This window comes from Gallus gallus, chromosome 8 (genome assembly GCF_016699485.2).
Source record: "Gallus gallus isolate bGalGal1 chromosome 8, bGalGal1.mat.broiler.GRCg7b, whole genome shotgun sequence".
NCBI lineage: Eukaryota > Metazoa > Chordata > Aves > Galliformes > Phasianidae > Gallus > Gallus gallus.
In genome coordinates, this window is record NC_052539.1 from 7,384,345 (window position 1) to 7,412,044 (window position 27,700).

Genomic DNA, 27,700 nt, shown 5'->3' on the forward strand with positions numbered 1-27,700 from the left:
TCTGTTCTCCACCTGCCTGCAAGCCAGGTCACTCCTTCCAACAAGAAAGGATGTTCAGAATAACCATTTTGCTAATTGACTGGAGGTCCAGCATGCAGTGAGCACCAAATCCTGTCCTCGCTGCCTTTAGGGCAGTCACACAGCTGGCCCCTCTCACTGGGTCACTTGAGACATTCAGTTCCTATAAAGGGAGTTTGTATTTGGTGAGCAATCGTGTGGAAGCAGGGTGTTCCTGCAGGCAATGGTTTCCTTTCCCATTTTGCCCACTGGTCTGAGGGCTCCAGGATGCTCAGGGACACTTAAAACCGACTTGAACTTCTGTCGAGGTTGGCTTCTAAAAAAGCTGTGAATTGCTGCAGAGTCTCATTTGAAGGAACTGAATGGGGAGCTTTGGGGAAACCTGCCATTTTTTTTCTCTGTCCTGCTCAGGTGTGGCTCTGCCCAGCCATCAGCGCTGGGTTATTGGTTTGAGCGGGACTCGCAGTAAATTGCCCCTTACCTACTGCACTCAAGATAGCACAAGGTGACTTATCAGCTTTCCTGTAGGGTATGGTTTGGGCAGCTGATGGATCCCTTCAGCCCTACGCTGGGTTTGGGAATAAGTACTTAGAGGAAGCCCCCAGCTTGCCACCTTCTTGCATTCTGCAATTAGCCTTGCCATTAATAGGCCACCGCTGTAAAGGAGGTGTTCCCATGCTCTGTTTTAGGCGTTCTGCCTCTGTTTGCAGTGAGTGTGCAGCTGCAGTGCTACTGTGCCTCATCGCACTGGTGAGAGTTCATTCCCAGAGCTTGAGCTGTGTGGGATGTGCAGAACACAGTGAGTGCCTGCTCCCATTTCACGTTGCATCGAGCTACCCCTCAGCACCAGATGAAGAGCCCCTGCTTGAATGCAGCACACTGCTCTGCTGGGAGCAGACAACAGCTGATTCCTTCCGCAGGCTCCGGGGCTGTGAGCGTGTCTCACCTCTGCGGTTACACCAGCACTGCTGGGAGCACAGTGAGCAGCACAGCTGAGCCCCTCCTCGCAGCACACAGCTCGCCTCCTGTGCCCCCTGCAGCTCTTGCTGCCTTGCGTTGCTGGGTGCTGCTCGGAGGGCACCGTGTGGTTTCTTTGCTCGCTTTGGATGAGGACAGCCCTGCTGTAGGATGGGTGAGAGCAAGAACAACGTGTGCAAGACTGGCGTGTTGGGCACAGCCAGTTTTCAGGTGGTACTTATGGCCCTGGTCTGTAACCAAACCTTGCTTTGCAGGCCCTCCTCTGCAGCCTAGGACCACAAGCGCTGCTCCTGAGAGCTGTGTTTTGCAGAGCAATGGGGTACCAGAGTGAGATTCACAGACACCTCAGGGGGTGAGGATTTAGTGACCTCTTAAAAGCTTTTTCATGAGCAGGTAATTTTTTTTTTACTGGCGAGAAAGGAAGGCACCTAGTGTTTGTAAGGGGTAGGTGGTCAAACTTTCCCTTGTCAGATTGAACTTTAAAACCTCTTTCAAGCCAAACATTGCCTTTTTGTTTTCCTGCTCTTTGTTTAACCTTCTGCAGCGGTCATCAGCCTTTGGCCCCAGCATCCTGCCCCCATCCCGCCCGCCGCTGGAGCCCAGGAGCCCAGTGTGGAGCTGCTTGGGGCTGCTCGGGGCGTTTGGGTCTCAAGCACTGCCTGTCATCCTGAGGATCTGCATTTACACCCAGAACGCAGGAGGCTGGAGGCACCAGGCTGGGTAAGAGAAACTATTTCCACTAATGCTTTGTTTTTAACTGAATCCACAGCTCTATTTGCCTATTGAAGGAGTTCAGGCTGCTACCAGACTGCTGCTGCTCTGGACGTGGGGCTTCTGCTCAGGGCATGGAGAGCTTAGAACATCACAGTTCCCGTCAAGGAGCAATTTGTGCCCAGCTTACTGATGGGCTGCGCTTCATCTTATTTCTTTGTGGCACTGTGGCGAGCACTGTGTAGGCAGGGTTGTACTGGGTGAGCACCAACCCCTGGCCCGGCTGTGTAGGAGCAGCACTGGTCTGCTCTGCACTGATCTGCGGGATGGGAGCGGTAGGGAAGGGTTTCCTGTCTATCTCTAATCACTTCGAGCTGCTGGGCTCAGGGGAGTGCTGCAGGACTGCCACGGCAGGTAGCAGGGGTGAGTGCAACGTTTGTTGCAGGACGAACGCAAAGCTGTGGGGGCACACACGGGCTGTGCTGGCTGCAGCCTGGCTGTGGGATTGGGAGTCCCCACATTTGCATGGAGCCCTCTGGTTTTTAGCTGAATCACCAACTCGTTCCTTGGCTTTCTGTGCTTCTCACAGGGGTGACTGAAGCAGGACGGCCAAGCCCTTCCCCCTTTGTGTGCTCTTCCTTGCCAGTAACCCTTCCCAGGCAGCCATTTGCTGTAATGCTTTTGGGCTCCCTCCAGCTGAAGCGTGGAGTGTGGGCAGTAGGAAAGGGAGCTGCTGGGGGAGCAGGGCAGCTCCCAGCCAGCGGTACAGCATGCGGCCCTGGGGGTCTCACATTTCCCTCCTGCTGTGTGCGTGCACTGGGTATGCTGGGGGCCCAAGGAGCTGATACATCAGATTGAAGGGGCTAAGAGTGTAAAATCCCACATCCCCTCCAAACGGATGGAATCTAAAGCCAGGACGGGCTGTGGGATGCTCAGCACCAACCACAGGGCATGCAGTGCAGCAGTATGGGGCTGAGTGCTTGGTTGACCCTCCTGCAGGAGTTGGAAGTGGGGAAGAGTGGTGCTTCCTGCAGTGCTCCCAACTGTCTGAGTGCTTCCCTTCCTCCTGCCTGCCGTGGTGCTTGCAGGGTCAGTCTATTTGACTTCCCACCCATTTCAGGCTTTGCCTTCCGTGGTGCTGCAGCTGTTCCATGCATCTGTCCTTCACCTTCTTGCAACAGTATGTTTGTTTTTACCACTCAGCGTGGCTGTGTTCTGAGCAAGAACATCTTGTTGTGCGTGTCCTCTTGCAGTGCTTGCTGCTGTACTAATAGTGTGTGCTGGAGAGGGCCCCCAGGGCTCAGAACAGCCAAGTGCCAAATGAGGTAATTTCTGTTTTCATGGAAGAGCTGCAGCCCAGATGAAGTCACAGACTGGTCCGCGTTGGAAGAGACCTCAAAGATCATCCAGCCATTGCACAAGAGCACAGGCAGGGGGTTGTGAAAGAGCCCGGAGCTCCCCACGTCACCCCGTGCTGCCCTGCTGGGTGCTGGCAGCTCCAGGGGTCATTAAAAGAAACCTTCAGTTTTGCCACTGATGGGGCAGCACAAGGTGACTGCAGCAGTGGGCACATGGGGTCTCTCCCCCTTCCTGCCCCCAGAGGAGCCATGGGGACATGAGCAAACCCATCGGGAATCACACGGAGGGTATCTCAAGGCTGCAGCACTTATCAGCCCTAGGGTGGCCGGTAACGGGCTGCTGGGATGTATATCCCCTGCTTGAGCTTCCTGCATCAGCAGTTAGAACAGTGCGAGGCTGAGGTGGGCCTGAAAGCACAGCTGGAAATAGAAAGGGCAGAAGAGCTCAGGGGAAGGAAGGAAACAGAGCTGGAGAAGGAGGTTCCTCCAGGAAAAGGGGAAGGGAACCATCCAAAGCACTGTGTCTGAGGGCGCTCCTCTTCCCCAGGAGGGAGCAGGGCAGGGTCTGCACAAAGCAAAAATGGGATTGCAGTGCAGAGCAGACTTTGGCAGCTTCCCCATAGAGTGATCAGAGCTTTGGTCCGTGTGTTTTTGCACCAGCTTGTCAGGGCTGCTTAAAAAAAGGGCACCCGTTGCTCTAGGAAAGCAGTGTTTTCATTGTGCTGTTTCTAAAAGCAGGGTGTGCTCAGAGGTGTGCTGCCCTGCTCGGGCTGTCCTGGTCCATCCCACAGCTGCACTACAGGAGGGTGATGGGAGAGGACAGTGAGGGTCCCGATGCTCCGGTGCTGCCTGGGCTGGGGGCTCTGGGGGCTCCCTGGGCAGGCGGGCACGCACTCAGCACTCTCTCTGCTTCCAGGACAATGCATCTCTTCATGGTGTGTCTCTTCGGCCTCTGGGGCATGGCATCCCCTGCACCCTATGCCGTGGAAGACATTTGCACTGCAAAGCCCCGTGACATCCCAGTGAACCCCATCTGCATCTACCGCAACCCTGAGAAGAAGCCCCAGGAAAGCGAGGTGCTGGAGCCGGGGAAGGGCAGGATCCCGGAGTTCACAAACCCCCGCGTCTGGGAGCTGTCCAGGGCCAACTCGCGCTTCGCCGTCGTCTTCTACAAGCACCTGGCCGACTCCAAGGACAATGAGGAGAACATCTTCCTGTCGCCCCTCAGCATTTCCACAGCCTTTGCCATGACCAAGCTCGGGGCGTGTGGTGACACCCTGCAGCAGCTCATGGAGGTTGGTGGCATTTCCTCAGCCTTCCCTGGAGCTGCTACTGGCGCCTGAAAGTGCCAATGGCTGCTGGGGGCTGCCTGGTCAGGGCAGCTAGCACAGGAGGGGATGCTTTTATTTAAACAGCCCTCAGGTGGGACACAGGAGGCTGCTTGGGTCTCAGCTCATTCAGGTCCCAGCTCTGCAAAGGGCAACCAAAACGTTGAGACATGCCTCCCCCTGTGGGCAGCCCCTGCTGTGGGATGGGAACCCTTCTCTCCATGGGCCGTGCTCCTAACACTCTCCTTTTCCCTACAGAAGAGCTGGTAACACCCCCTTTTGCCCCTCATAGGAAGTGGTGCCATAGATCATGAGCAACGTGCTATGGGATTTTCTGTGCCTGAAGCCCTGAGATGGATAGGAGCTGACAAATTGGAGCTGTCCTTCCAGCTGACAGCTAGGAACAGATTAGAAAAAAATCACTGTGCTGCTGAAATCTACCCTCAAAGCAATTGCCACATACTCAAAAATAGATAAGGAGTACCAGAATTACTCAACTGACCATGAGAATTACTCCTGGGAAGGAGCAGCCCTTGGCATTCTCACAGGATTAGAGCAAACCCTACAAGTCCTGCGCTGACCCAAGAGCTGCATCTGGCCCCATCAGTGCCGTGCCCACCTGGTGCAGGGCTCTCGCTGAGGAAAGGCCAGGGTGCTCTCGATTCAGGAGAGAGTCAGGTTGGATATCAGGAGTAGCTTCTGCACCAGTGGGTGGTAGGCACTGAAACAGCGTCCCCAGGGCAGTGGGCACAGCGCTGAGCTGCCGGAGTTCAAGATGTGTCGGGACAACGCTCTTGGACATAGGTTCTGAGTTTTGGGTGGTCCTGTGTGGAGCCACGAGTTGGTCCCAGTGGTCCTTATGGGTCCTTTCCAACTCAGGATATTCTGTGGTTCTATGATTCTAAGCCTGTGCTTTAGGGGATGAGCGGAGGGCAAGGGCGACATCACCACTTGCTGTGGGAGCACAGGAGCTTGCTGATGGATTCCTTCTTGCTGTTTGACCCTTCCAGGTCTTCCAGTTTGACACTATTTCAGAGAAGACATCTGACCAGGTCCACTTCTTCTTCGCCAAGCTCAACTGCCGTCTTTACAAGAAAGCCAACAAGTCATCAGAGCTAATATCAGCAAACCGTCTCTTTGGAGAGAAATCCTTGGTCTTCAATGAGACTTACCAGAACATTAGTGAAATAGTTTATGGAGCCAAACTCTGGCCGTTGAACTTCAAAGTGAGTTTGAACTTCTTGAGATTCCTGGTTTGTTTTTTCCTCCCTGTCCTGCTTCTGCTGCATCCCCATCCCCTGCTGCAGGGAGTGCCACGCTCAGCACAGGGAGCACTGGTGAAGACAGACGGGAGCACAGGACACAGCTCCTCCTGCCCCAGCTCCGTAACCACAGTCACTTCCCGGCTTCTCCTTTCTAAACACTGCGGCGCTGTGCGGTGTCCTCCCTCGGGAGGTGGGCGCTAAACAAAGAGGTGTTTATAACCCCTTGACTTAAGCTATTTTGGTCTCATCCTTCAGGAGAAGCCAGAGCTTTCCAGGAAGATCATAAACGAGTGGGTAGCCAATAAGACGGAGAGGCGCATTACAGAAGTGATCCCAGAAAAAGGTATCGATGATCTCACTGTCTTGGTCCTGGTCAACACCATTTATTTTAAGGTACGGCTAACAAAGCTGGAGGGCAGCCAGTTTCCCAGGGGCAGCCATGTTGCTCATGTTTGCTTTTGCCCTCATCATCTCCCTGTCAGGGGCACTGGAAGTCGCAGTTCCCAGCTCCAAACACGAGACTGGATTTATTTCACAAAGCCAACGGTGAGACCTGCAATGTCCCCATCATGTACCAGGAGTCCAGGTTCCGCTACGCGTTCATCCAGGAGGACAAAGTCCAGGTGCTGGAGCTGCCTTACAAAGGGGACGACATCACCATGGTGCTGGTCCTGCCCAAAGCTGGCACACCGTTGGTGGAGGTGGAGCGAGACCTGACGTCGGACAAGCTGCAAGACTGGATCGACTCTATGATGGAGGTCTCCCTTACTGTCTCCTTCCCCCGCTTCCGTGTCGAGGACAGCTTCAGTGTCAAGGAGAAGCTGAGAAAAATGGGGCTGGAAGATCTCTTCAGTCCAGAAAATGCCAAGCTGCCAGGTGAGGTGTGGGGATGGGGGCAACCTGCCTGCGAGGAAAAGAACACTGAGCACAGTTAAGTGATGCTGCACCACTGAGCACTCAGTACTCAGCCCTCACCGTTGGCACGCACCCCTGCTCAGCTCTGAGGGCACGGGAGTTGAGCAATCCACTGCAGTTGGTGGAGGATATCCTCGTTTTAGGGCAGATGTTCCTTCTGGATTTGGATGCTGTGCATGAAGGAGGGGACTGTTCTGCATCTTGAGCTGCTGTCTCAAAACATAGTATTTGATTTCCTTGTTTTGTTATTCTGGGTTTCAGGTATAGTTGCAGGGGACCGCACAGACCTGTATGTATCTGAGGCTTTCCACAAAGCCTTCCTTGAGGTAAGCTTTGTTCTGTCCCAGGGTATGTTTTGGTCTTTGTTTTTTACAAGCATGAAGCACAAAAGGAAAAATGTAAAAGACTGTGGCTCTAACACAGGTTGTCTCCACGAGGAGACACTGAAGCACAGTGCCTCCTTGTGCTTCAAATGGGTGGGGAGGGAAGAAGGGAGAGCCCACCAAATGCTGCATAACACCTGTGTTTTAATTCCTCCTTCTCTTCTGGTTGGTAGGTGAATGAAGAAGGCAGTGAGGCGTCAGCAGCAACAGCTGTTGTTATCTCTGGCCGTTCCTTCCCCATGAACAGAATTATCTTTGAAGCCAACAGGCCCTTCTTGCTCTTCATCCGGGAAGCCACCCTCAACACCATTATATTCATGGGCAGAATATCTGATCCTTGCTCTTAAAGGCTGCCCGGGCCTCACCTGTCCCCTCTCTGCCCCTGGGAAAGGGGCGGTAGGGCACTGCCATGCAGCCCAGGTTGTGCTGGGGTGGCTGTATCACTGTTTGGTGCCAGCTGCAGGGAGGGGCCGTCCTTCTCCTGCTCCAGCCCTCACTCAGAGGAAGCTGATTTATTTTTTTTTCCCTGGCACTGGTATTTTCATGGCAGCCAGACCCGAGTCCAGTATCACTGGCATTCTTGTATCCCAACCCCTCCTCCCTCTCAGGCATCAAACTGTAACTCTGATTCCCCAGTACGTTAAAGCCTATAGATCTGTATGGAATAAACTCGTCTCTGAATGGACACTTTTCACTAAGTCACTTCCTAGGCTTAACCTTCCCTTTCTCAATGAATATGCACTTTCCCACGCTCCTCAGTCGCAGCAGCAACGGAGCAGCAGCAGCCAAGCAATCAGTGCTGGGCCAGGGCCGTCTTCTGCAGCTCTGCAGTGAACAGCTGGTGGGTGGTGGAGCTGCCAAGCACCGGAGCTCTGCTTCCAGCAGCCCTGGTGTGCCTGCTGTGCCCAAGTGCTGAACTAGTGAAAGCCTCGCTGTGTAGCCAAGGCTGTTCAGGCTGTTTGTCTGAGTAGTGAGCTTTAAACGAGCTCCGTCCTCTGAGAAATCTGCATTTACGGCTGGAGTTTAAAATAACAAAGGCAGTGAAAAGACACAGTCTTGTCCTGCTGTTGGTTACAGGTTCCAGAAGAGCTGAGTGCAGACTGCTGCTGACACCCCAGTGGGGGGCAGTCCCCGGGGTGCCTTTTGCTCTGGATTTCGTAGGGCATCCGTGTGGCCTTTCTAGTAGTGCTCTGGACTGTGGACGCTGAAGATGGTGAGAAAGGAAGCAGCTGGGAAAGCTGGGCAGGCTCACCCCCATCACAGCCACCCACGGTGTGCAGGTGCCTGACCTGGCTGGGAGGAAACACCGCTAGCCAGGAACAGTCGGCTGCAAGAGACAGGCACAGGGCTGAGTATTAAACCATTTAATTCTCAAACCACTCACATGCATAATGTTCTTTTACACCGTGTTAAAAGAAAGAAGAAAAATGCGATTTGTTTTTGATACAAACAGAAGTTCAAGTATACATTGCTAGAATTTCCAAAGATTCCTACCCAAGTTGCTAGATTTTTCATTCACATTGTTCTTAAAGCTGTCCGACAAGAGCACGTTTTGCTACACTGCTGAAATGCAATTCTACAACCCCTCCACCTCGGTCTTGTGCCCCTGCCACAGCTCTGCTGCTCACACCGCAGCCACCGCCCATCCCACGGGGCACGGAGCAGCGCGGCGATGGAGGAGCAGCGCGGGGACGGCGGGTGGGATGGCTGAGAACAGGCCGTGGGCACGGCGTACAGCAGGACCACGCTGCAACCTACTGCAGACTGAGTGTGAGTACAGACTTCTTTTTTTTATTCTTTTTTCGTTGCAACCAAGAATAACGTTAAAAAATAAACAACAATTAGTACAGCAGGAAATTTTCTTCACTGTGAGAATAAGTCTTGAGGTGAGGACGCGTGTCCTACACGTTTGAGTTATAGGCCGAGAGTCGATGGCGACAGCACAATTTCTCTTACAAATGCTTACTCTGCAAACCAGCTCTGAGCGGAATCAAGGGGGACACGTGAACTTGGACTATTATTACTTTTAAATACTCAACTGCTGAGGGCTCCATACCCATAATATGAAAAACCTCACGCCCCCGGGAATAACCTCACCTTAGCTCAGCCCTCTGCTGCGCTGGACCTGGGGGTACCGTCTGACCTACTGTAAATGGGTTAAATTCTCCCTACAGGCAAAGGTGGTGGCGGGTTTTGTTTTTCTGACCGATTTACAACCGGATTGCAACAGGCCCCATCCTGTTGTCGCTGCAGCCCGGCGGAGCGTTGTTGCCTTCGGGTGGGACTCCTGCAGCAGCACGGGCCCAGGGGCACGGAGTGGGAGGTAGAGCTGCAGTAGTGCACGGGCACGCGGGCACCGTGCATTGGGCACCGCCGCTCCCTGGGCTCCGGCTGAGAGTGAGCCTCCGCCGGGACGGCTGCCTCAACAGCAGCCGTGCTTAGCTACCAGTTAAAGTGCATTTCTTCAGTAAAGGGTTTTTCTTTTTTTTTCTTTTTTTTTTCCTTTTTTTTTTTTTTTTTTTTTTTCCTTACAGAGGAACCTATTTTAAAGTGCTGTTCTAGTTTGGAGAGGGACTCTTTAATTAAAAAAAAAAAAAAAGAAAAAAATGGCACCTTTTCACATGCCAGATCTGCTCCCTGTACGTTTGTACAAGACATAAAACCAGGGAGTCACATCTGCTGAGTAACGACCAACACATAAAAGTGTTATTGTTATTGAAGTTTATTGCTTTTTGTTGCTGCCTGCTCCCTTGGGGGTGGGAGGGAGGTGGGTCCTCCCTCATCCTCACACCCTCACTCCCTCCCAGTGCAGGGCATGTAGCCCTGGGAGCCTCGCTGTGACACTGAGTGTGAGGCACAGACCCACGGGGCTCATAGAGAGCTGCTGGAACCACAGGGTGCTCCCCAGTGCCATTTCCCTACAGCTCCCAGAGCCGCCCTGTGCTGCTGCCACATGGAGGTAAGGAAAACAAATCTGAAGTGAACGCTTTGCTGACAGCGTGTAGCGTGGCAACCTCAGCACTCTGAGAGAGAGAGGTAGTTACTGTCCTGGGACTCTGCTGCTTAACGCAACCCACTTTCTGGAGTGATTGCTCAGAAACAGAACAGAAAAGCTCCTGTGCTCTTTAGTAAAGTTATCCTGGTTAAATCTTCCTGGTGAAGACATCCTCGACTATTCCCTCTAAGAAGCTCTTATATTTTAGAAGTTGATTGTCAGTTTAGTTCATTAGGAAATCAAGCATGATTAGCAAATTGCTACACAAAGCTGCTTACATCGTTAACTGTGTGCCAGCACCTCTGCACCGCTCTGCATGGGGTGCTGGGCCATGGCTGTCCCTGTGTGCAGCACAGAGCCCTCAGCCCCATCTCCCTCAGCGTCACCGCGTAGGGCAGCACTTTGTGCTCTCAGCAAGCTGAATGGGAGCGTTAGAGTGACTGGTGTCATTCACAGTGTTGTACAGGAAAGAGGGGGGTGACGCTGCGGAAAGCTGGGGGCAGAGGGCACCTTGGGCAACAACAGGGCTTCACCTCGTGTTACAGGTGGTGGAGAAGTGACTGCAGGAGCACAGAGCTGTGTGCGACTCTCATCCTCAGTTTCCATCACAGAGGGTCCCTCTCACTCCTGAGCCCCTCCTAACCATGAGCAGTTCTACGTACACAAGAAGCGTGTGTTATTTAATGACAGCGTTCCCTTGCACTTTCAAATATCTCTCTGGCACTTGCCCTGTGCCAACACAGCTTTTTCCTCAGGCATGAAATTCGGGGAGCCAAGAAGTGTTTGCCTTATTCCAGGGGCCAAACAGACAGCAGCTCCACCGCTCCCCAAGCACACGCTGGGCCAAAACCAGAGCTGTCCTTCAGAGAATTGCACCGTCCCGTTCTGTTAGTGTCACACAGCTGCTGCCTCAGCCCTCACCTCTCTTAAGCCAATGGTTGTTCAGACACCAACTCCCATGCAATGGAGCGTTAAATAAAAGCTTCACAGTAATCCAGAGTTTCCTCAGACGTGTAAGCGCTAAGGAAACCGCATCACAGAGCACCCATACCGAACCAATGCCTGCAACACACCGACAAGCACATAGACCCCAGACAAAACTCTGTCTCAGGACAGCTCCTGAACTTGGCCAAGTAGGGAACTGGTGCAGGAGCATCTCCAGGTGCTGTTCCCACAGAGTTTTCCCAGCTGTGGTTTCACGATTCTTCCCCCAGTCCCAGCACTTTTAATCCTATTCTGATGCTGCTACTCGCTGTATTTTATAACCATGAGTAACTCACCAATCTAGCTTCAGTCTTACTTTATAATTAGTTTCACAGTTTCGTGGGCTGTGGCCAATGGTACTGGGTCTGACTGCAAATGTAACAGGAAGGTTTAAATAAATAAGCTTCACTCAAATAATAATAATAAAAATAATGAAGACTTTTAACTGTAAAACTGAGGGGGGTTAAGTACAAAACCTACGTAAAGTTGGAAGCTTAACATAACTGACAGTCTGCAAAAAAAAAATACACTGATTTGTTTTAAAGTACTGACGTAGACACCTGCAGAAACACGATTAACTCAGAGTATGTCAGGTTAAACGAGGAGTTACACAGCAGTATTTAAATGATACCTGAATACGTTTCAGAAGCTTAACTGATATGAACTAGGCAGTCTGTTACAGCTGCCCATCGTTACACGATAATTCTTCAAAATAAAATACAAGTCTAACAGAAATATAGCTTGGCTTAGTCCAAGGAACACAGGCTGCTGCACTCAGACATGGCAAGCAGCCGGCCTCTCCACGGACCGCTGCAGACAAGATGCTATGTCATAGGCCTATCATTGGCAAATGAAAATACAATGGTAATGCATGGGCAGGGTCGGAGCCTCTGCCCCTCGCTTCACGTAGCACAGCACAGGGACAGGGATTCCCAGATCACTGAAGGCCTTTGGTTCCCAGTTCCCACCTGAGGGCAGGGCTAGCTTCAGGCAGCTGGCTCGGGGCTTGAGCATCTCCAAGGAGGGAGATGTCCTGGCCTCTGTGGATGACCTGTTCAGTGTTTGGCTGTGCTCAGGGTAAAGAAGCTTCTCCATTACATCTAACCTGCACGTCCTGTGTATTAACTCCTGCCTGCTGCTGCTCCTTGCACCGCACACCTCGGAGAAGTGCCCAGCTCTGTCTTCTCTGCTCCCTGTCCGCTGAGGGGTTCACGTAGGAGGAAAGCAGCACGCAGCACAGCAGGGCTCCTGTGCTCAGCCCCAGCGCCCAGTGCCTGCAATCAGACATAGATTAGCTTACAGGCTTTTTATATTTGCCAGATCTGAACTCAGGAACTAAAAATGGTACTGCGTGTACACCCGAGCTGCGAACACGCACTAATCCTGCAGGAGAGTATGAAGGGAAGCTATTCAATCAGCAGCAGCAGGCAGGCGGCTCATCGCTGCTCGGTGTGAGGACGCAGGGCAGCCTGCTACAAAAGGAGGCTCTGAGAGGAGGCACGGCCGCTGCCAAGCCTGCAGGACTTCGTGGTAGAGCTGGCTGCAGAATCTGTACCTTCCTTGGATAGGCAATCACTCCCCTGTACAGAACGATTAGCAAGATTTTCTCTCTGACCCTACTTCCTCTTTCCATTGGTGACAGCAGAACGTCCCCCTCCATAGAGGTTACCGAAAAACAAACGCGCCTCTCAACATCGGTCAGCAGCAAGTGCCTGTCTGCTACAGCACCTCATTGGCCACTAAACACACTGGCAGCTCTGTGTGGCCCCTCTGTAGCTCCTGATTGTGCCAGACTACATTCTGATCTGCTGCCTTCCCTCTTTTTATTTCTGGGCTTGCCAGAACACACTTGTTTTCCATAGAACAGCTAAATGCCGTGAAGAACACTGCAAGTTTTAAGCCTCGATTCTGTTTAACAAAATCATTTCTCCGTACCTTGGGGCTGTTCAGAGGCCTTCAGAAGGCCCTGAAGACCATCAGGGATGGCAGTAATTTCTGTGACAGAACACGTGAGACAGAGCCCTGCAGCACTGCGCCTGGCTGCAGCTCTCCTCCACCTCAGTGCAAACCTCCCAGCCCTGACCCTTCCACCACAGCCAGGAACAGCAGGCTGGGAGAGATGGAGGCAGAGCCACGGCCAGCACAGAGACAGCCTGTCCCAGCAAAACTCCTCCCAGTCCTGCAACAACAAGGGAGGGCAGCAAACCCACGCCTCGGTTCCCCTGCAGGGAAGTCCTGCTTCGTCCAGCAAAGGTAGCTGAAGTGCCTCCTCTCAGCCAGCTGCACTGTGCCTGGAGCAGCTCCTCCAACACCAAGTCAGACTGGGTGAGAAAAAAAAAACATGTTAAAACGGTAACTCACACTGCCTCCCCTCAGTCGAACCTTATCCAGCAAATCTTAAACCTGCCCAAGGTTCCACAGCCCTAAGATTCACCAGAGCAAACTCTTGCACCTTACTTGTATCTGTATTTTTGTCAATACAGATCTTTTGGAACTCCCACCTCAAACGGTTCCTCCCGTTTCCAAGACACATCATTTCATAAGCTGTAATACTTTGGTTTACAACTGGATTAAAATATAAATTAAATAAGAATAATGCTAAATGAGCTTATATTGAAACACTTTATATATGTATACATATATATGTATATACAGTATGTGTGTGTGCATTCCCTAATGACAGCTAGAGGAAGCAAAAGTCACTCTGCAAAGGCTTCTACTCTTCCAACTAGCATGGTCAGCTTATCCATTGCAACAATTCCCTGTGCATGAAAACTAATGGAGCACTGGAAGGTGGCACTGGTAAACAGCCGGATCGCACAGACGTTCAGAAACGGAAAGGTAATAAATTATAAGAAGCAGTAGTAACGTGTTCACAGTTGGGATGAGGATAATGTTATATGAAACCTGAATTTTCTACAGTCCCTAGGAATAAGAAGTCAAACAGGTCAGTGAAGATTACAGTTGGATATCTCTTAGTTCAACCTAAAAAAAAAAAAAAAGCCATGGTCGGATCTGACACAAAGAAATGGTAGAACCACATACATGGCAGCTCCCCAGCAGACCGAGCTCTGGTACCTTCAGATCAGCAGGAAGGCCTCCAGTACCTGTGTGGGACCAGCATGCAGCCCAGCCCTGCTTCCATCACAGCCTCCATCCTCGCAACGGCAGCATTCACAATTTGCACAATGAAGCTGACCCAATCAATCCTATGCTCAGAAATAAGATGCTGCCAGGCCTTCCTCTCCAGGCACCTCTCCTCCAACTAGCACCCCAATCACCGCAGTTCAGCCACTCCTATATCCTCTGATTTTCCCTATGTTTCACAGAAGAGAGCTTTTCAGCAACAAAGCCGAGGCAGCTGGCGAGAGATGGCAGGACTCCCCAGATAATGTCAGAGCAGTGGCAGCTCCGTGGAAGTCCCCACATTTCTGACTGTGGCTGTGGTTATGGCTCAGCTCCTGGGGGAACTCGGAGCCCAAGCCCAAATAAAACACACAACATTTCCTGAACCAAAGGCCCTGGATTTCTCCCATCCTCAGATGTTCCTGGCATGGTAAGCACAGCACTGGTGCAACTCAGCACAGGACGAGTGCTGGGGCCTGCCCCACTGACCTGCCCCAGCACTGGCTCTCATTCTGTGTCTCTAAGCGTGCTGTCACTCTGCTGTGATGAATTCCCACTTCGTGAGCCCTCTTTGCTTATCCCTCGCCAGCTGCTGGAAAGAAGCAGCCCTGCTTGCTGTCCCAAGCTCCTGTTGCAGGAGAACAGCAAGACGGTCTGCTTGTCTCTTTCCCAGCCATTCCTCCCCGGAGGAAGGCTCAGCCTTTGCCAAAGCAGCAGCACAGTACTAACACAATTCTCATTATTTTCACAGCTATTCACAGGGAAGCTGGCGGCAGCAGGGACCGTCCGAGCGCTTTGCTCTGCTGTCACTTAGGGCTTTCTGCAGGCTGCTGGAGAGAAGCGTTACACTTGGCATGAGGAAGGTTTCTTTGCCACAGCAAAGAGCTAAGAAATGTGTTCTTCCTCCCACACAGAAGCCTGCAGAAATAGAGGACGTCCCCCCTGCCGCCTGAGTCAAGCAAACAAACGGGTTAGTGAGCCCCAACTCTGAAGCTGACAGAAATGTTAAGTTAGAGGTATTACAACGACACTTCGCTTCACATCCTCCTTGAATCACAGTTGAAATCACAGTTTTGGCAAAGGGGAAAAAGCTGCAGCTAGATGTGGAAACGCAAAGCTGTGCCTCAACCCATCACAGAAGCATTCGTACTTGGAAAGCCGGCGTCTGTTCCTCCACGGCTTCGGTGCGGCCGCAAAGAGCTCCGCAGTGGAGACGCGGTGAAGGACGCGGTCACCACGCCGAGCAGCTCCGCCACGCTGGGAAGCTCAGCCCAGGTTTTGCCACAGTGCACGCGGCCTCCAACCCCTCACTCTCCAGTCGCAGCCCTACCTGCACTGAGGAACCAATCGCCGAGAGAAAAGTTAGGTGAGCAATTCCCTCCGAACCGATTCCCTCTCGTGGTGCAGATGGGCCTCGACTGCCTTCAGCACTGCTCGGGAAAACGTCAGAGACACCATGATTTCCACACATACGTACATATACACATCCATTAAATGTACAGAAATAATATTAAAATGATTCCCACTACCATACCTTATACTGACTCTATCTAAAAGCTATAAAGTTCACCTCGGTGAGGCCTGGGCAAGAATATTGGCTCTTTTGCATGCAATCAGAAATGATCGTTTATACAGTGGCAACCTCCGCACCAAAACAAAACAAAAACAAAAACAAAAAAACCCAACAAAATAAACCAACCCAGAGGAAAAAATAAAGACCTTTCACAAGCTTTGTTTTCAGACTAGCCTAGAACAATATGAAGGAACAAGGTAATGATTTTCACCAGGCCAATCAGAAGTAGCGAATTCAGCCCAGCAGGATTCCACCCTGGGCTGTTGGATGCTCCTCCATTCACAGTATCAATGCAGTAAAAAAAGAAAACCCAAAATCTGCTTGAGAAACTCACAGCTATGCCATCCAAGTAAGGCATTCACCATGTCATGTCAGCCCTTCATCGCTACGCACTGATGGATCGGTTGCCATCTGTTTCAGACCAATGCTGCTTGTATAGCAGTTACTGCACCTTCACCCTTCTCTTCACAGCAAGCTTAGCAGGGAAACTTTCCCACTATATTTATATATAATATATGTATATAAATAATTTTATGTTTTCATAGTTTGGTAGTATTCTTTTAAAAGTTCTATTTTAAAACACTTAAAAATCTTTTAAGCAACTAAAGTAACTTCTGACGCTCTCTAGTGTGAACAGGATAGCATTTCAAAGTTTGTAACTTTTTTTCTTAATGATTTTTGGTAACTTCAAAAGCTATGACTAAAGCAGCATACTCTGCATATCTCCGCTCCTCCCACACCTCGATTGCAACGCAACCTGCCTCAGCCACCCTCTGATCTCTCATCTTTTGTCACTGCTCTCTGGCGACCTTTGATAGGAAACTGAATGGGGTGGCTGCTCAGAAGAGTCATTCCCCACGTGATGATGCACTTGACAAGAGAGGAAGAAGGAGAGGAAGGAAAATGGAGGCGAGATATCAGTTTTCCTGTCCGAAATGCTCAGTGAACTTGTACTTTGCTGGCTCCCTGCTCGGAACACTGACTGAGGTCCCTCTGAGGAGCACATCCCTCGTACAGCTGATGAACACCAAGCCCTTCCCTCCCCCGCACACAAAAAAAACATTCATTAGAGCCACGTCTGCCTTCTGAGTGACGTGGGAGGAACAGTGAGACCCCTCACCTGCACAAAGCAGAAGTGAGGTTAAGAGTACTTCACTCTTCCCCAAATTCTTGCCTTTAAGGAGGTAGGAAAATGATCACGAGTCCCAATCCGGGCTGGGAAGAGCAGGGCCGGTGGGTGTTCCCGGTGCCCACCAGGGTGCAGTCAGACAGCAGGACGACAGGACAAGCTGCAGTTTCACTTGGGAAGCCTGCTGCCTGCCGAGCCCACACTGTAACCACTCGCCCGGCTTCCTTTGCGAAAGCAGGATGGAATGTTTCTTTTTCAATGTCTCATTGTTCCTCCCATCATCTTAAGGATCAGAACCTCATCCTTCCTTATTATACACATTAGACATCCTCCAGAGAATCCCTTCAAACAAACCTCCTCTTCCAAACCCGATCTGCACAACATGTCGCTCATTTCCCCCTCCATCGTGAACAATTCGGCACCAGAACCAAAGAAAACTCTTAAAGTATTGCATATTTTTAAAAAGAAGACTTCTTCAAAAGATGTCGAGATATTTGCACTTCTCTACCTGTCCCATGCTTTTCCACTTATGAAACACGTAAGCACGTGCAAACACCTACAATACACAATGCAGGCATGTCTCTCTGGGTTTGCTAAACTTGCTCTAAACAACAGAGCTGCTTGGAACTTGAAGTCCATGCAAGGGGACAGAGTTGTGATTGCTCTAGGAACCACGAAGTTTCCCAAACCCTTAGGAGGAAATTAAGTAAGGTTTTCTTTTTGCGTTTCATCAATAAAAAACTTATCAAACTAGTTTGTAGAAATGAGTTTAAAAGCAACCACCCATGATTGCTTGGCTGGGATTATAGTATTTCAGTAAACCATATTGCTGTTATAAAATATCAAGTGCGTGTCGAGGGGAGAGCTGGGGTGAAGGACGACTTTGGTAGCCAGTCTCTAACTCCTCAGTTCAGCCAGTCCACAAACCTCTTCCTAAAGCTTGGCAACACCCAAAGCACGGCAGTGCACCGGTCTGAAGTCAGAGCGCCCTGACCTGTCCCGATCAGCACGAGCAAAGGACACCTCTCTCCAAAAGACCCCTCCAAACCTTCTTCCAACACGTTAAGAGTAATGCAAACCTCGCAGCTGCTAAATCTCACTTTCAGTAGCCTAAGCGCTTCCAATTTTGCTGACCTCTAGAATGAATACTGCTTTACAGCCGTGCCCTCTCTTAACAGGGGGCTGGAGGCCACGCGCCTGGGACAGGCAAGCCAAAAGCCCTAAAATAATAGTTGGAGTAAAAATGTAAAAAGGGACACACCAAAAATAAGACAGGGATAAATACAGTCAGGCAAGGCAGGTTCCACCAGGACAGTCTGATTTCTTTAACGTGGCAACTACCTGGGAAAGGGAGAAAGGCGACTGCCCCTTGCACTGCTCTCCCCTCGCCGTTGCCTATGGCGAGGAGCAGCCTGGCTCACCTGCTGGGCCACGATGCTGCTGAGAAATAAAAACGACTGTTGTCCCGGATCACTATGGAACATTACAAAAATTTAAAATCCTGTCGATCCCTGAATAAGAAGTTGATTGACACAGTTGTCTTGTTTCTCCCCAGGAGGAATAAAGGGGAAAAAACATTTAACACTCTGAGTGTGTGTGTGGGTGTGTGAGAGAAAGAGAGAGATTCTTCTGTTTTGGCAACATCTTGGGAGCTTCTTTCTGTCCGGTGGTGGCATTGCACTAATTACAGTACCAGCCTGCGAGGTCGGTGCTGACTCCAGAGCCCGAGTGGGAAGACGGTCCTTTCTCCCCAGACTCCGCAGCCGCGCCTCAATCCGGCCCAGTAGTGGACACAGATCCCTGTGCCGTCTCCCCCACAGCGACAGCTTCCTCCTGGGGGGGGGACTCCTCCTCCGCCTGCCCCCGGGACGTGACGGTGGTCTCGGGGGAAATGCTGTGAGGCCCCTCCAGAGGCACGCAGCCCGGGTGGTTCTTGCGAAAGTGCTGGTTGAGGATGGCCTGGAAAGGGAAGCTCTTGCCGCAGACGTGGCAATGAAAGGGCTTGTTGCCCGTGTGCTTGCGGATGTGATACTCCAGCTGATCCTTGCGGGTGTACTTCTTCCCACACATGCGGCAGACGAAAGGCGTGATGCCCATGTGCAGACGCATGTGCCGGTCCAGGCTGCCCTTCTGGTTGAAGGATTTGGCACAGTAAATGCAGGTGAGCCGTGGGTTGTACCGGAACCAGCGCTCTGACACTTCCTGCTCCCGGAGATATTCCACGTAACCGCTGACTCCAAACATGGCCGATTCCTCCCCCTGCCCAGGAAACAACACAGGTTTAGAAAAACAAGCGGCTCGAGAAAAAAAGAAGGGAAGATCTGCTTCTTCCTCTGAGCCTCAGTCTAGTCAAGCACTGAAGCATGTGCCAAACCTAGAAATCAACAGCACTGATGTCTTCAACCTCAAGCACACATTTAAGTGCTTAACAGGAGCCTTGGGGCTGGAAACAAATGAGCAATCAATTAGAAACCTCTGCTCCACGGCCCCTTCTGCCAAGCCACTCAGTAGGTCTGGGGAAGAAAATATTGCCTTTGTCAGAAGGGCACTCAGCCACTGATGGGGTTGTGGATCAAATGGGTCAAAATGTGGTATTCTTTGTTTATTATTATTATTTTTTCCCTTTAAATTTGGGTCAGTTTCACTGTGCTCTACTTCACTTCTTCAATGTTAAAAAAAAAAAAAAGCCAGCTGATGAGCTTACAGTAAAACAAAGGTGGAATAAACTCCCAATCACATCTGAAACTCTTCAGGTGTCATTTCACAGGGGTTATTTATTCAGGTGTCATTCAGGCTTCATTTTATAATGAATGATGTTTGCCTAAATGCTTATCCAATATCTATCCACCCCCATGTTGTGGCAGGGGAAGCCACAGCACAGAGAGCTAAGATACCAGGTCCAAGACACATGGCCCGGGCAGTAGGCTGCCTTCTGAAGCCAGAAAGACAAACAGCCAAGGGCTGCACTGCTCTAGGGCAGCCACAGGCACTGCTTTCTGGAACTTTCCAGAGCTATCACATCCAGAATGAATGCAGGCAGACGGCCCCTGAATGCCTCCATGTTGCAGGATGCAGTGTTTGCATCCCATGCCTGTGGCATTTCCTGACAATGCCAAGCACAGACAAGCAAGCAGCATAAGCACAGGAGAAGCTCTCCTCTGGCAGCCAGGGCTGGGCACGCGCAAGCAGCAGCATAACCATGTCAGGTGCCCCTGAAATAAGCTGTCCAAGCGGTGGCAAGCTGCAGGGAACTAAAGGAGATGCATCACGCTATGGTACTTTGCTTGTGCTCTGTCACCAGGCAGGGATTAAAGGCAAACTATTTATAACATCAGTACAGGAACACCAGAAGAGTGAAAGGTGATAATACTGTCCCGTATATGCTGAAATCTACAGTTCTAAGTTTGAGGCCATCTCACTACAGAGAAATAATGGCAGCTTTTCCATACTTGGAGCTAAAATTGCTTTTTATGTCGCATTTGCCCTGGAGGGTTAGTTTGACCTGAAATTTTCTAGACAAATTCTGAGGACACAAAACAAACCTTCAGCAAAATAGGAACAAAAAGGTATCATCTGGTTTTTTGAAGGGTATTAGGAAGTTAGCAGACAGAAATCGTGATTTTTATTCCACACTTCACTCGGTCTCACTCAAGGTCAGAGCAGCCTGCTAACTCCTCACCTGCTTCCAGCAAAGTCATTTGATTACAAACTGACACATTACTCATGTGTCAGGAACACGAGAGTCATACTACACGGTGCTGGGTGATGCACTTGCACTACAGCGTCACCGCAACACTGACTGTATGCAAGAAAGAAACTAGACAAAGGACAAAACAAAGTACAGACCCACAGGGTAAACCCACAGCCACCTGACACTCCACCCAAAAGCTTTACCAGTGTAGTACTGGGAGGGCTTTTGGGGGTGGTTTTGATTCTAGTAGGAAAAAGCTCAGATGTTGTAACTCCTTGGCCTTCTACGGAAGCCAGCTAATATCTCCTCCTTCAGCTCAGGCATTTGCTGTCAGTGTTTTAGCAGATACAGCTCTGCAGGTGAACAGAGTTTCTCCACAGGAGTTGGTGGCCTGCCCAGAATGAGGGTTGGCATTTATGCCCTCAGACAACAAGAGAAACTCCTCATGTTTTCCAGGTATCTGGATGAAATCCCAAACAACAGACAGAATCGGTTTTAAATCGTATACTGATGGTATGCGATCTGAGTGCCTGCAACTAAACCCTCTGCAACAGCAAATGGTTTCTCAAGCAGTATTGCTTGTAAATGCAAAACATTACATATTACACCACAACATAGTCCCCTTAACCTTCAATGACAACGTTTACTTGAAAACTTCTGGAACTGCCTACCTGGGAACTGGGCTGCTTGGGCTCATCCATCCTCCCGGGAGACTCGCTTTTTGATCTGTACCGCTCAGTCACAGCAACCATGCTGCCAGAAGGGCTAAATCTGTGGGGTGGGGGAAGAGCGTAAATGGAGTTTTTGATGGGCATCAGGTCACTGTGGTGCATAGAACAACGGGTGAGCAATAGAGGCACCTGTATAACATCACTTAATCCTCACCGGCTAACACACAGGAAGTGAAACGCTGAACAGCGCAAGTATAAAGGAAAAACCAAGTCATAGTGGTCTGTAGTTTCAGTCTTAACATCTGAAAAATAAAACTGAGTCATTTGGCTTCCAGTTCAGTAATAGAGAGCTTTTCGGTCGCTACTGCAAGCAAATAAATTGATATGGGCCCGGTGAACTCAGGAACTCTACGGGAGAAGAAACCATTTCTCCAAGGGCATCCCTCACGTACCACCCTCATCCTCCTCCCCCTCATGACACTGAGACACCGAGACACATCCCAGCAGTGATGAGGTGCATTCCAGGTAGGAAACAGTAGATATGGAGTGCAGTGCAAAAGGAGATGTTCAGGGCTAGGTGACCCATGGAAAAGGGGTAAGAAGCTAGGAAAGTCTTCCTGTCCCACAGGCCAGCTCAAGACCATTCCCACAGACTTTATTAAAGTGATGGAACATCCACTGTTTCTGGGTAGCTGTTCCCCTGTGGGACCAGAGGGATTGAGATGGACGAGAACAGAGGCAGATGTGAAGGGAAATCTGCCATAAATCCAAAACCTCATAGGTACAAACAATCCACCCTTTATCAGCTCCATTGTTTGGTCTGAGCTAAGGACAAGAAAACAAATGCTGGAGCTCAGGGGAAGCAGATGGACGGAGAAACAAAACACAGGGTATTTCGCTACCTATTACCAATAACAGCTTTTTGCTCTTTCATATAATCAAAACAACAGTGGAGGCTAAAAGACTCCCCACCTTGACAGCTTCAGAAGAGGTAAATCCATGACCCACTGCTATCTTGGGCCACCAGGAAGAAAATTTCCTCTTGACCTACAGCTGGTGGCCAGCTTGTCCCTAAAGCAGAGCACCCACCAATTCCCAGGCCAAGAGGCATCGTTACAGTGGTACTTTGTGTAACATACTGCATACAACCTCATTGATTCCAGTGCTGAGTGTGGTATCTGCTGAGGCTGAACTGCAATGTCGCTTTTAGACAAAAATCCCACCACAGTTGGAACACTGAGACATAGAGATTCCAATCTATACATCTCTAAGTGCTAAAACTCAAGTTCCTAAGTTAGCCTGCACCTGGAGAACGTGGTCTGATCGTGATCCAGCCAAAACATTATAATCAAAACCAAAAGCCAAACACTCTCTAACACAGTAGAAAAATTCCTTCAGCGCTTACGCTTAAGATGGCCACGTGAAATATTAGGGGAAGATATTCAAAACGGAACAATCCAGACAAGTGAAAATCTTGCTCAACCTCCTCGTACAGCCAAGGTCAGTAAATAAGCTAAAGAAAACTTACCTGTCAATCTCACTGCTGGTCGGCCTGGCCACTTTGGCTCCGGAGGACCCTAACGCATAAGTCTCTTGGCTCATTGATCCATGGCCCGTGGTGTCGATGACCATAGCGGTGACCTCCTCAGCACTGCTGCCATCTTCTCCTGACGGCTGGTTCTCTGTCCCCAGCCACTCCTCCAGGTTCTCCGTTTTAATGCGCACTCCTCCCAGCACCCGGACGTCGTCATCGTTCCGTCCCCCGCGGTCTCCCATTCCCGTCTCAACATACCACTGTCCCGCTCTGTTAATCCGCAGGATGGGTTCCCTGCTTTCCACGTCCGAGCTCTGCTCGATTATCTGAGGGCTGGTGGACTCTGCTGGTGGGCTGAGCTCCCGTATGTCCAGCACTGTGCTAACCTGGCCCAGGCGGCTCCCTTTCAGGGTGTTGTGACGGGGGCTCAGGGAACGGTTCAGATTTGGCGTCACCCGGTGAGACTCCGGGGGTCTCTCCTGATGTTTCGTCCTGGTCTGGCTCAATTCTGCTTCCACCTCCGCCACGTTGATTTTGAAATGAATCCCCTCGAGAATCTGCGTGCATTTGTCTATGATGTGCTGCATCTGCAAGAAACTGGCGGCCGTTAGGTAACTTATGATGTCAGCCAGCTGCAGACATATTCGACCGGTGTAGCAAAAGGAAAGGAGCTGCTCAAAAACAGACGGGTTCTTGATGACAGAAATGGAAACCGTGCTCATTTCATTCAAGGACATGTGGTCGCGGAAGTAGGGCGAGCTGGCAGCCAGCACCACCTTGTGAGCGCGGAAAGCTTGCCCCTGCACGTTGACCACGATGTCACACAGGCGACCCTGCATGCGCAGCTGATTCAGGTGGCTCAGGACAGAGTTACTGAAGTCAGGAATCTCCAGCTGAATGTTCCCACTCTTCTCCATGGCTGTCTCAGTTGCAGGTGTACAGCCCTACTGGCAGAGAAAGAAAAATGCCATCGTTAACAGAGCTGGGCTACCATTTGCATTTAGCACATCTTTCATCTCCTTTCATTCAGCTTGAAACATTGCAGGTTTTAGAGAGCTTTTCCAGCATTTAATTTACAAGTGGCTCGCAGCAGTTCTCTGATCTTTATGTTCTGTACACCACCTTTTACAAACGTTATGTTAAAACAGTCCCTGACAGATCCTCATTCCCGTTCCCTGCGGCTTAAGTGCTCTAAACAGTTCGTTCTGTGAGCCTCAATAAAAGCACATTTGCATTGTAAAAAGAACATTAAAAAAATGGTTCAGGTTCTAAAAATAGGTAATGATTGCATAATGGATTAAAATACTTAGCACTTCTACCTTCAAAGCACGTTGATAGGGGAGAGCAATATTGTTACAGTAATTGTCCTTTACAGGACAGGAATCAGGAAGGAGAGAGAATCTCTCTCCACAGAGACTTTTCAAAAGCTGACCAGCACGCATTTGAACTGAAGGCATCTTAATCATGTCATTAAAACCAAAATATCTCTCATCTGTAGCACTTCCAACAGAGGGCAAAAAATACACAACAGGCCAGGGGAGAAAAAGAACAGCATCCAACTCTGAACACCAACTGATCAGACCGTCCACCGAGCACAAATGACTCCATGAAAACAAAGAAGCTAACATTTGTGTAGTTAGATATTGCATACAGCAAAACATGACTCCTGAACAATGGGGATTAGCAAACCAGCTCCCTTAGGTTTTTGGTTTTGTTGTGTTTTTTTTTTTTTTTTTTTTTTTTTAATAAATCATCACATTTCATTTTGGCAAAGTTTGAAAAGGAGCCCTGACCATATATGGTAAAAATTCGGAATGGTCCAAAATTAGATGTAAACTCACCAAAGAAAAAGAAAGAAAGAAAGAGAGAAGGAAAGAAAGGAAGAAAGAATGGAAGGAAGAAAGAGAGAAAAGAAAGAAAGAAAAGAAAATAAATATCTTCATTAAAGACCACTTCTGGCACGAGCAGCTTCCAAGCCGGATGGCATCTGCGCGTCAATTAGGCAGAGTGCTGCAGATATCAAAACAATTTCAGGCAGTCCAGGAATATCGAGGCTGATTGCCTACTCTGAGAAATCTTCCAATCAAAGGCACTAACACATGCTTAAATTTAAGCATACGTGCCTTTGAAGGACGGGGCTCTAGAGCTTCAACGGGTTTTTTTCTTTCATGCAGGATAGTGCATGTTCATATGCCAAAGCAGACTTTGTGCAAACTTGGCAAAATATGTTACTAAACCTGAAGCTGCAGAACAGCCTGTCAATCTTCTGGGGTTGTGCAAAGGGATTGCTACACGGCAGGACGGCTGCGTATCTACAGGGCGGATGAGATCAGAGTTGCATAAAGCTTCCCAAGGTGCAGCTTAACAATGCCACATCTGAAGGCTTCTTCTCCTCTTCGCTATATTTGGAGGAGAGCAACAGAACCCACACGAAATGAAGAAGTAACTGTAGCACACAGGTCCACGTCAACACAGCCTTCAGAGCAGAACTTCAAACACACAAAACACTGTGAAGTAGCAAATCTGCTGCCTTACCTGTAACGTTAATGGTAACATGCACCGGGGAGGAGATGGGGCTGGCGTCTTTCTGCTTCCTTTTTTTCTTCTGAGGTCGTAAGGTCTGAAAACTTGTTGCCCCCTTTGCCTTTAGAAGGAAAAAGAAGAAAAAATGTAGCATAGAAGAACAGGGCTGTCCCTAACAGAATCAAGGATGTCAGGTTTTGTCGTCCTGTTGTGACAGAGAATACAGCTGCAGTATTAGCTAACTAATACATGACGTCCCACCCCGAGCTGCAGAGCCAAGGAAATACTGAGTCTTATCACACTGATCTTTCCCCACCGTCTGCTCTGTGTTTGTATTTCATGGACGGTCATTAAAGTAGGAAAATGGAAGTGCAGATAATCCAAGTCAAGTCATTTCCTCTCGTACGTGGCCGGTATCTCCGGCCCCAGCCCTGCAGGCATTTAAATGCGCAGGGCCTTACTCACATCAGCCGTTTCACTTATACCATTAGAAACACACAGCTGAAATCACGTCAAGTATGTGCAAATGTTTACAGGACCGGGGCCCTGTAATCGCATAATCTTCCCAGCCACCAGTTTCTAAAGCGATGAAATCCAAAGCATTCTCTTAACCAAGGCAAACAGACTCTCGCAGGAGCGTGGCCGGCACACATTACACGGGGAGCGCAGGGCTGGGACGCCTGGGCCCGGTCAGGCCTGCGGGGCTGTGGGCAGGCCCAGCACACGGGGGATCCCGTGAGTTCTCAGGAAATCAGCTTGGAAATCACAGAAAGAAAAAGAAAAGGAAAAGTCAGACGCTGAGTGCTGATGGGGGCTGTGTGCGGCAGGGGTCAGAAGTCAGCCGCTCCCCAGGGAGCCCCAAACTCCGCTTGTGCGCTCGCTCCAACAGCGGGGACACATCGCTGCCTCCGTACCGAGGGAGCAGCAATCTGTGACACGTCCTGGGGACAGTCTGAGTTAGATGCTGGCAAGGCGTCGTCTCCCTGCTCAGAAGACTGACGCTGACCACGGAGGCAGAGGATAACGAGCTTACACGGCCGGCAGCGCGAGCAGCCTCAGCCTTTGTGCTTCCTGGCCCTGCACTGCACGCTCCTCACCTGGAGGATAAGTGGGATCTCCTGCTGAGCGCTGCTCTTCGCAGAGAGCATGCTGAAGACGCTTATCTATTTTTAATACAATTTAAAACGTCAGCAGCTGCCACTTGGGCTTATCTCAGAAAACGCCTCTTCACCCCCAGCGAGGTGACTGCCACCACGGGGCGCAGCAGGAGCCCCCCCCCAGCCCTGGGGGCTCCGGGTGGAGGTCACGCTGGGTGTATCCGTGGGCAGAAACAGTCACGTTTGGGATGTACCCACTGTCAGGAAATGGTCAAACTTGGGAGACCAACATCTCCCTTGTCGGGAAATGTGGGCGCTGAGCACAGCGGCAACAGAATTGATCTGAGGAGATGTGCCATCACCGGCCAACCCGGCTTTCAAATCGAGATGGGACTTGAATAAAAATCTTTCAAAACCCTCTGTGAACTGCGAGGAGAGATCACAGGATCTCAAAGGCTGGGAAAGACCTCTGAGATCACCGAGTCCAACCACAGCCCACCCCCACTGCATCCCACGTCCCTCAGTGCCACATCTCCATGGTTCTCCAACGCCTCCATGCTCGGTGACCCCACCGCCTCCCGGGATGCTGCCTCCCGTGTCCATCCCTCAGCCACCAGCGAGCTGCACAAAGCTTGTTTTTTCCTCACAAAATCGCTAACGAGCGATGACTCAAGGCCTTCTCTCCAGGAATGAGGCAATTACGGTTAATTTTTAGCCCTCACAGCTACGGAGAGCAGAAGCCTGGCGACACGAACCCGGAGGCGAGCAGGAGCACATCACTCCCTCAGCACACCGACCTCGCCACAGGGATCCCGGAGCCCAGCCCGGCCCCACACAACACCCCCCAACCCCGGCCCTACGGCTCGGGCAGTTCCATGCCCACCGCCCCACGGCGCAGACCCTTTCCCTCGCCCTCCCCCCCCGCCCCTCCCCTGACACAGCTCCGTGCCGCCCCCCGGGCCCCGCCGCTGTCCCCAGAGAGCAGAGCTCAGCGCCGTCCCCCCGCTCCCCGTGAGGAGCTGCAGCCGCCAGCCCCCTCAGCCCGCTCTCCCCCCGGACAGCTGCTGCCGCTGCCCCCCCGCCCACGACAGCCCCGCGGGCAGCGCCCCACCTCGGCACCCCAACACCTCCCCCCGCCCGCCTCCCCCGGCTCCTTACCGACACAGCGGGCGGCGCAGCGGAGGCCCCGCCGGGGCTGCCGGGGGCACGGCGCGGCCGCGCTGTCACGGGCGGCCCCGCTCCCCCCGCCCCGCCCCGCCCCGCCGCGCCCGGCCCCGCCCCGCCGCCGGCACCGACCTCCCGGGGGTGGGCACGGCCCCGAGCGCCGGCCCGGAAGCGAAACCGCCCCCCCACCCCGGAAGAAAATTCCCGCCCTCTCTGCCGCGCAGCGCCATCCCGCCCCCGCCCGGAGGGAGGGGCCG

At 51.1% G+C, this 27,700-nt stretch overlaps 2 protein-coding genes across 5 annotated transcripts; one reads left to right on the top strand and one right to left on the bottom strand.

The window, feature by feature from the left end:
• The first annotated feature begins 1,580 nt into the window (after window positions 1-1,580).
• On the top strand, window positions 1,581-8,335 carry SERPINC1 (serpin family C member 1). Of its 3 annotated transcripts, NM_001353945.2 has the most exons (7): window positions 1,581-1,716; window positions 3,982-4,360; window positions 5,404-5,619; window positions 5,914-6,051; window positions 6,141-6,534; window positions 6,835-6,899; window positions 7,130-8,335. In NM_001353945.2, the coding sequence occupies exons 2-7, from the start codon at window positions 3,986-3,988 to the stop codon at window positions 7,301-7,303; spliced, it is 1,362 nt and encodes a 453-aa protein (NP_001340874.1). In that variant the 5' UTR covers window positions 1,581-1,716; window positions 3,982-3,985; the 3' UTR covers window positions 7,304-8,335. The 3 variants fall into 3 exon arrangements, with proteins under 3 accessions (NP_001340874.1, XP_040560509.1, XP_040560508.1); XM_040704575.2 differs by having other exon boundaries at window positions 1,599-4,360; window positions 5,914-6,099; XM_040704574.2 differs by having other exon boundaries at window positions 1,599-4,360.
• Window positions 8,306-27,516, bottom strand: ZBTB37 (zinc finger and BTB domain containing 37). 2 transcript variants are annotated; one of them, XM_004943267.5, is made up of 5 exons: window positions 27,438-27,516; window positions 25,195-25,303; window positions 22,654-23,603; window positions 21,126-21,225; window positions 8,306-19,022 (listed from the first exon to the last, which is right to left on the bottom strand). In XM_004943267.5, exons 2-5 carry the CDS (start codon window positions 25,213-25,215, stop codon window positions 18,534-18,536), a joined length of 1,560 nt encoding a protein of 519 aa, XP_004943324.1. In that variant the 5' UTR covers window positions 25,216-25,303; window positions 27,438-27,516; the 3' UTR covers window positions 8,306-18,533. The 2 variants fall into 2 exon arrangements, with proteins under 2 accessions (XP_004943324.1, XP_040561199.1); XM_040705265.2 differs by having other exon boundaries at window positions 22,654-23,606.
• Between the last annotated feature and the right edge of the window lie 184 nt (window positions 27,517-27,700).

Excerpts from the sequence above, each read along its gene's own strand:
- SERPINC1 (XM_040704575.2), top strand. The coding sequence starts at position 3,875 with ATGGGAGAGGACAGTGAGGGTCCCGATGCTCCGGTGCTGCCTGGGCTG. Across the intron at positions 6,100-6,140 it reads AGTTTCCCAGGGGCAGCCAT|GGGCACTGGAAGTCGCAGTT; the intron begins GTTGCTCATGTT and ends TCTCCCTGTCAG. Across the intron at positions 6,900-7,129 it reads TCCACAAAGCCTTCCTTGAG|GTGAATGAAGAAGGCAGTGA; the intron begins GTAAGCTTTGTT and ends TCTGGTTGGTAG.
- ZBTB37 (XM_004943267.5), bottom strand. The coding sequence starts at position 25,215 with ATGTTACCATTAACGTTACAG. Across the intron at positions 23,604-25,194 it reads TGTTACCATTAACGTTACAG|GGCTGTACACCTGCAACTGA; the intron begins GTAAGGCAGCAG and ends CTCTGCCAGTAG. Across the intron at positions 21,226-22,653 it reads ACCAGCAGTGAGATTGACAG|ATTTAGCCCTTCTGGCAGCA; the intron begins GTAAGTTTTCTT and ends CCCACCCCACAG.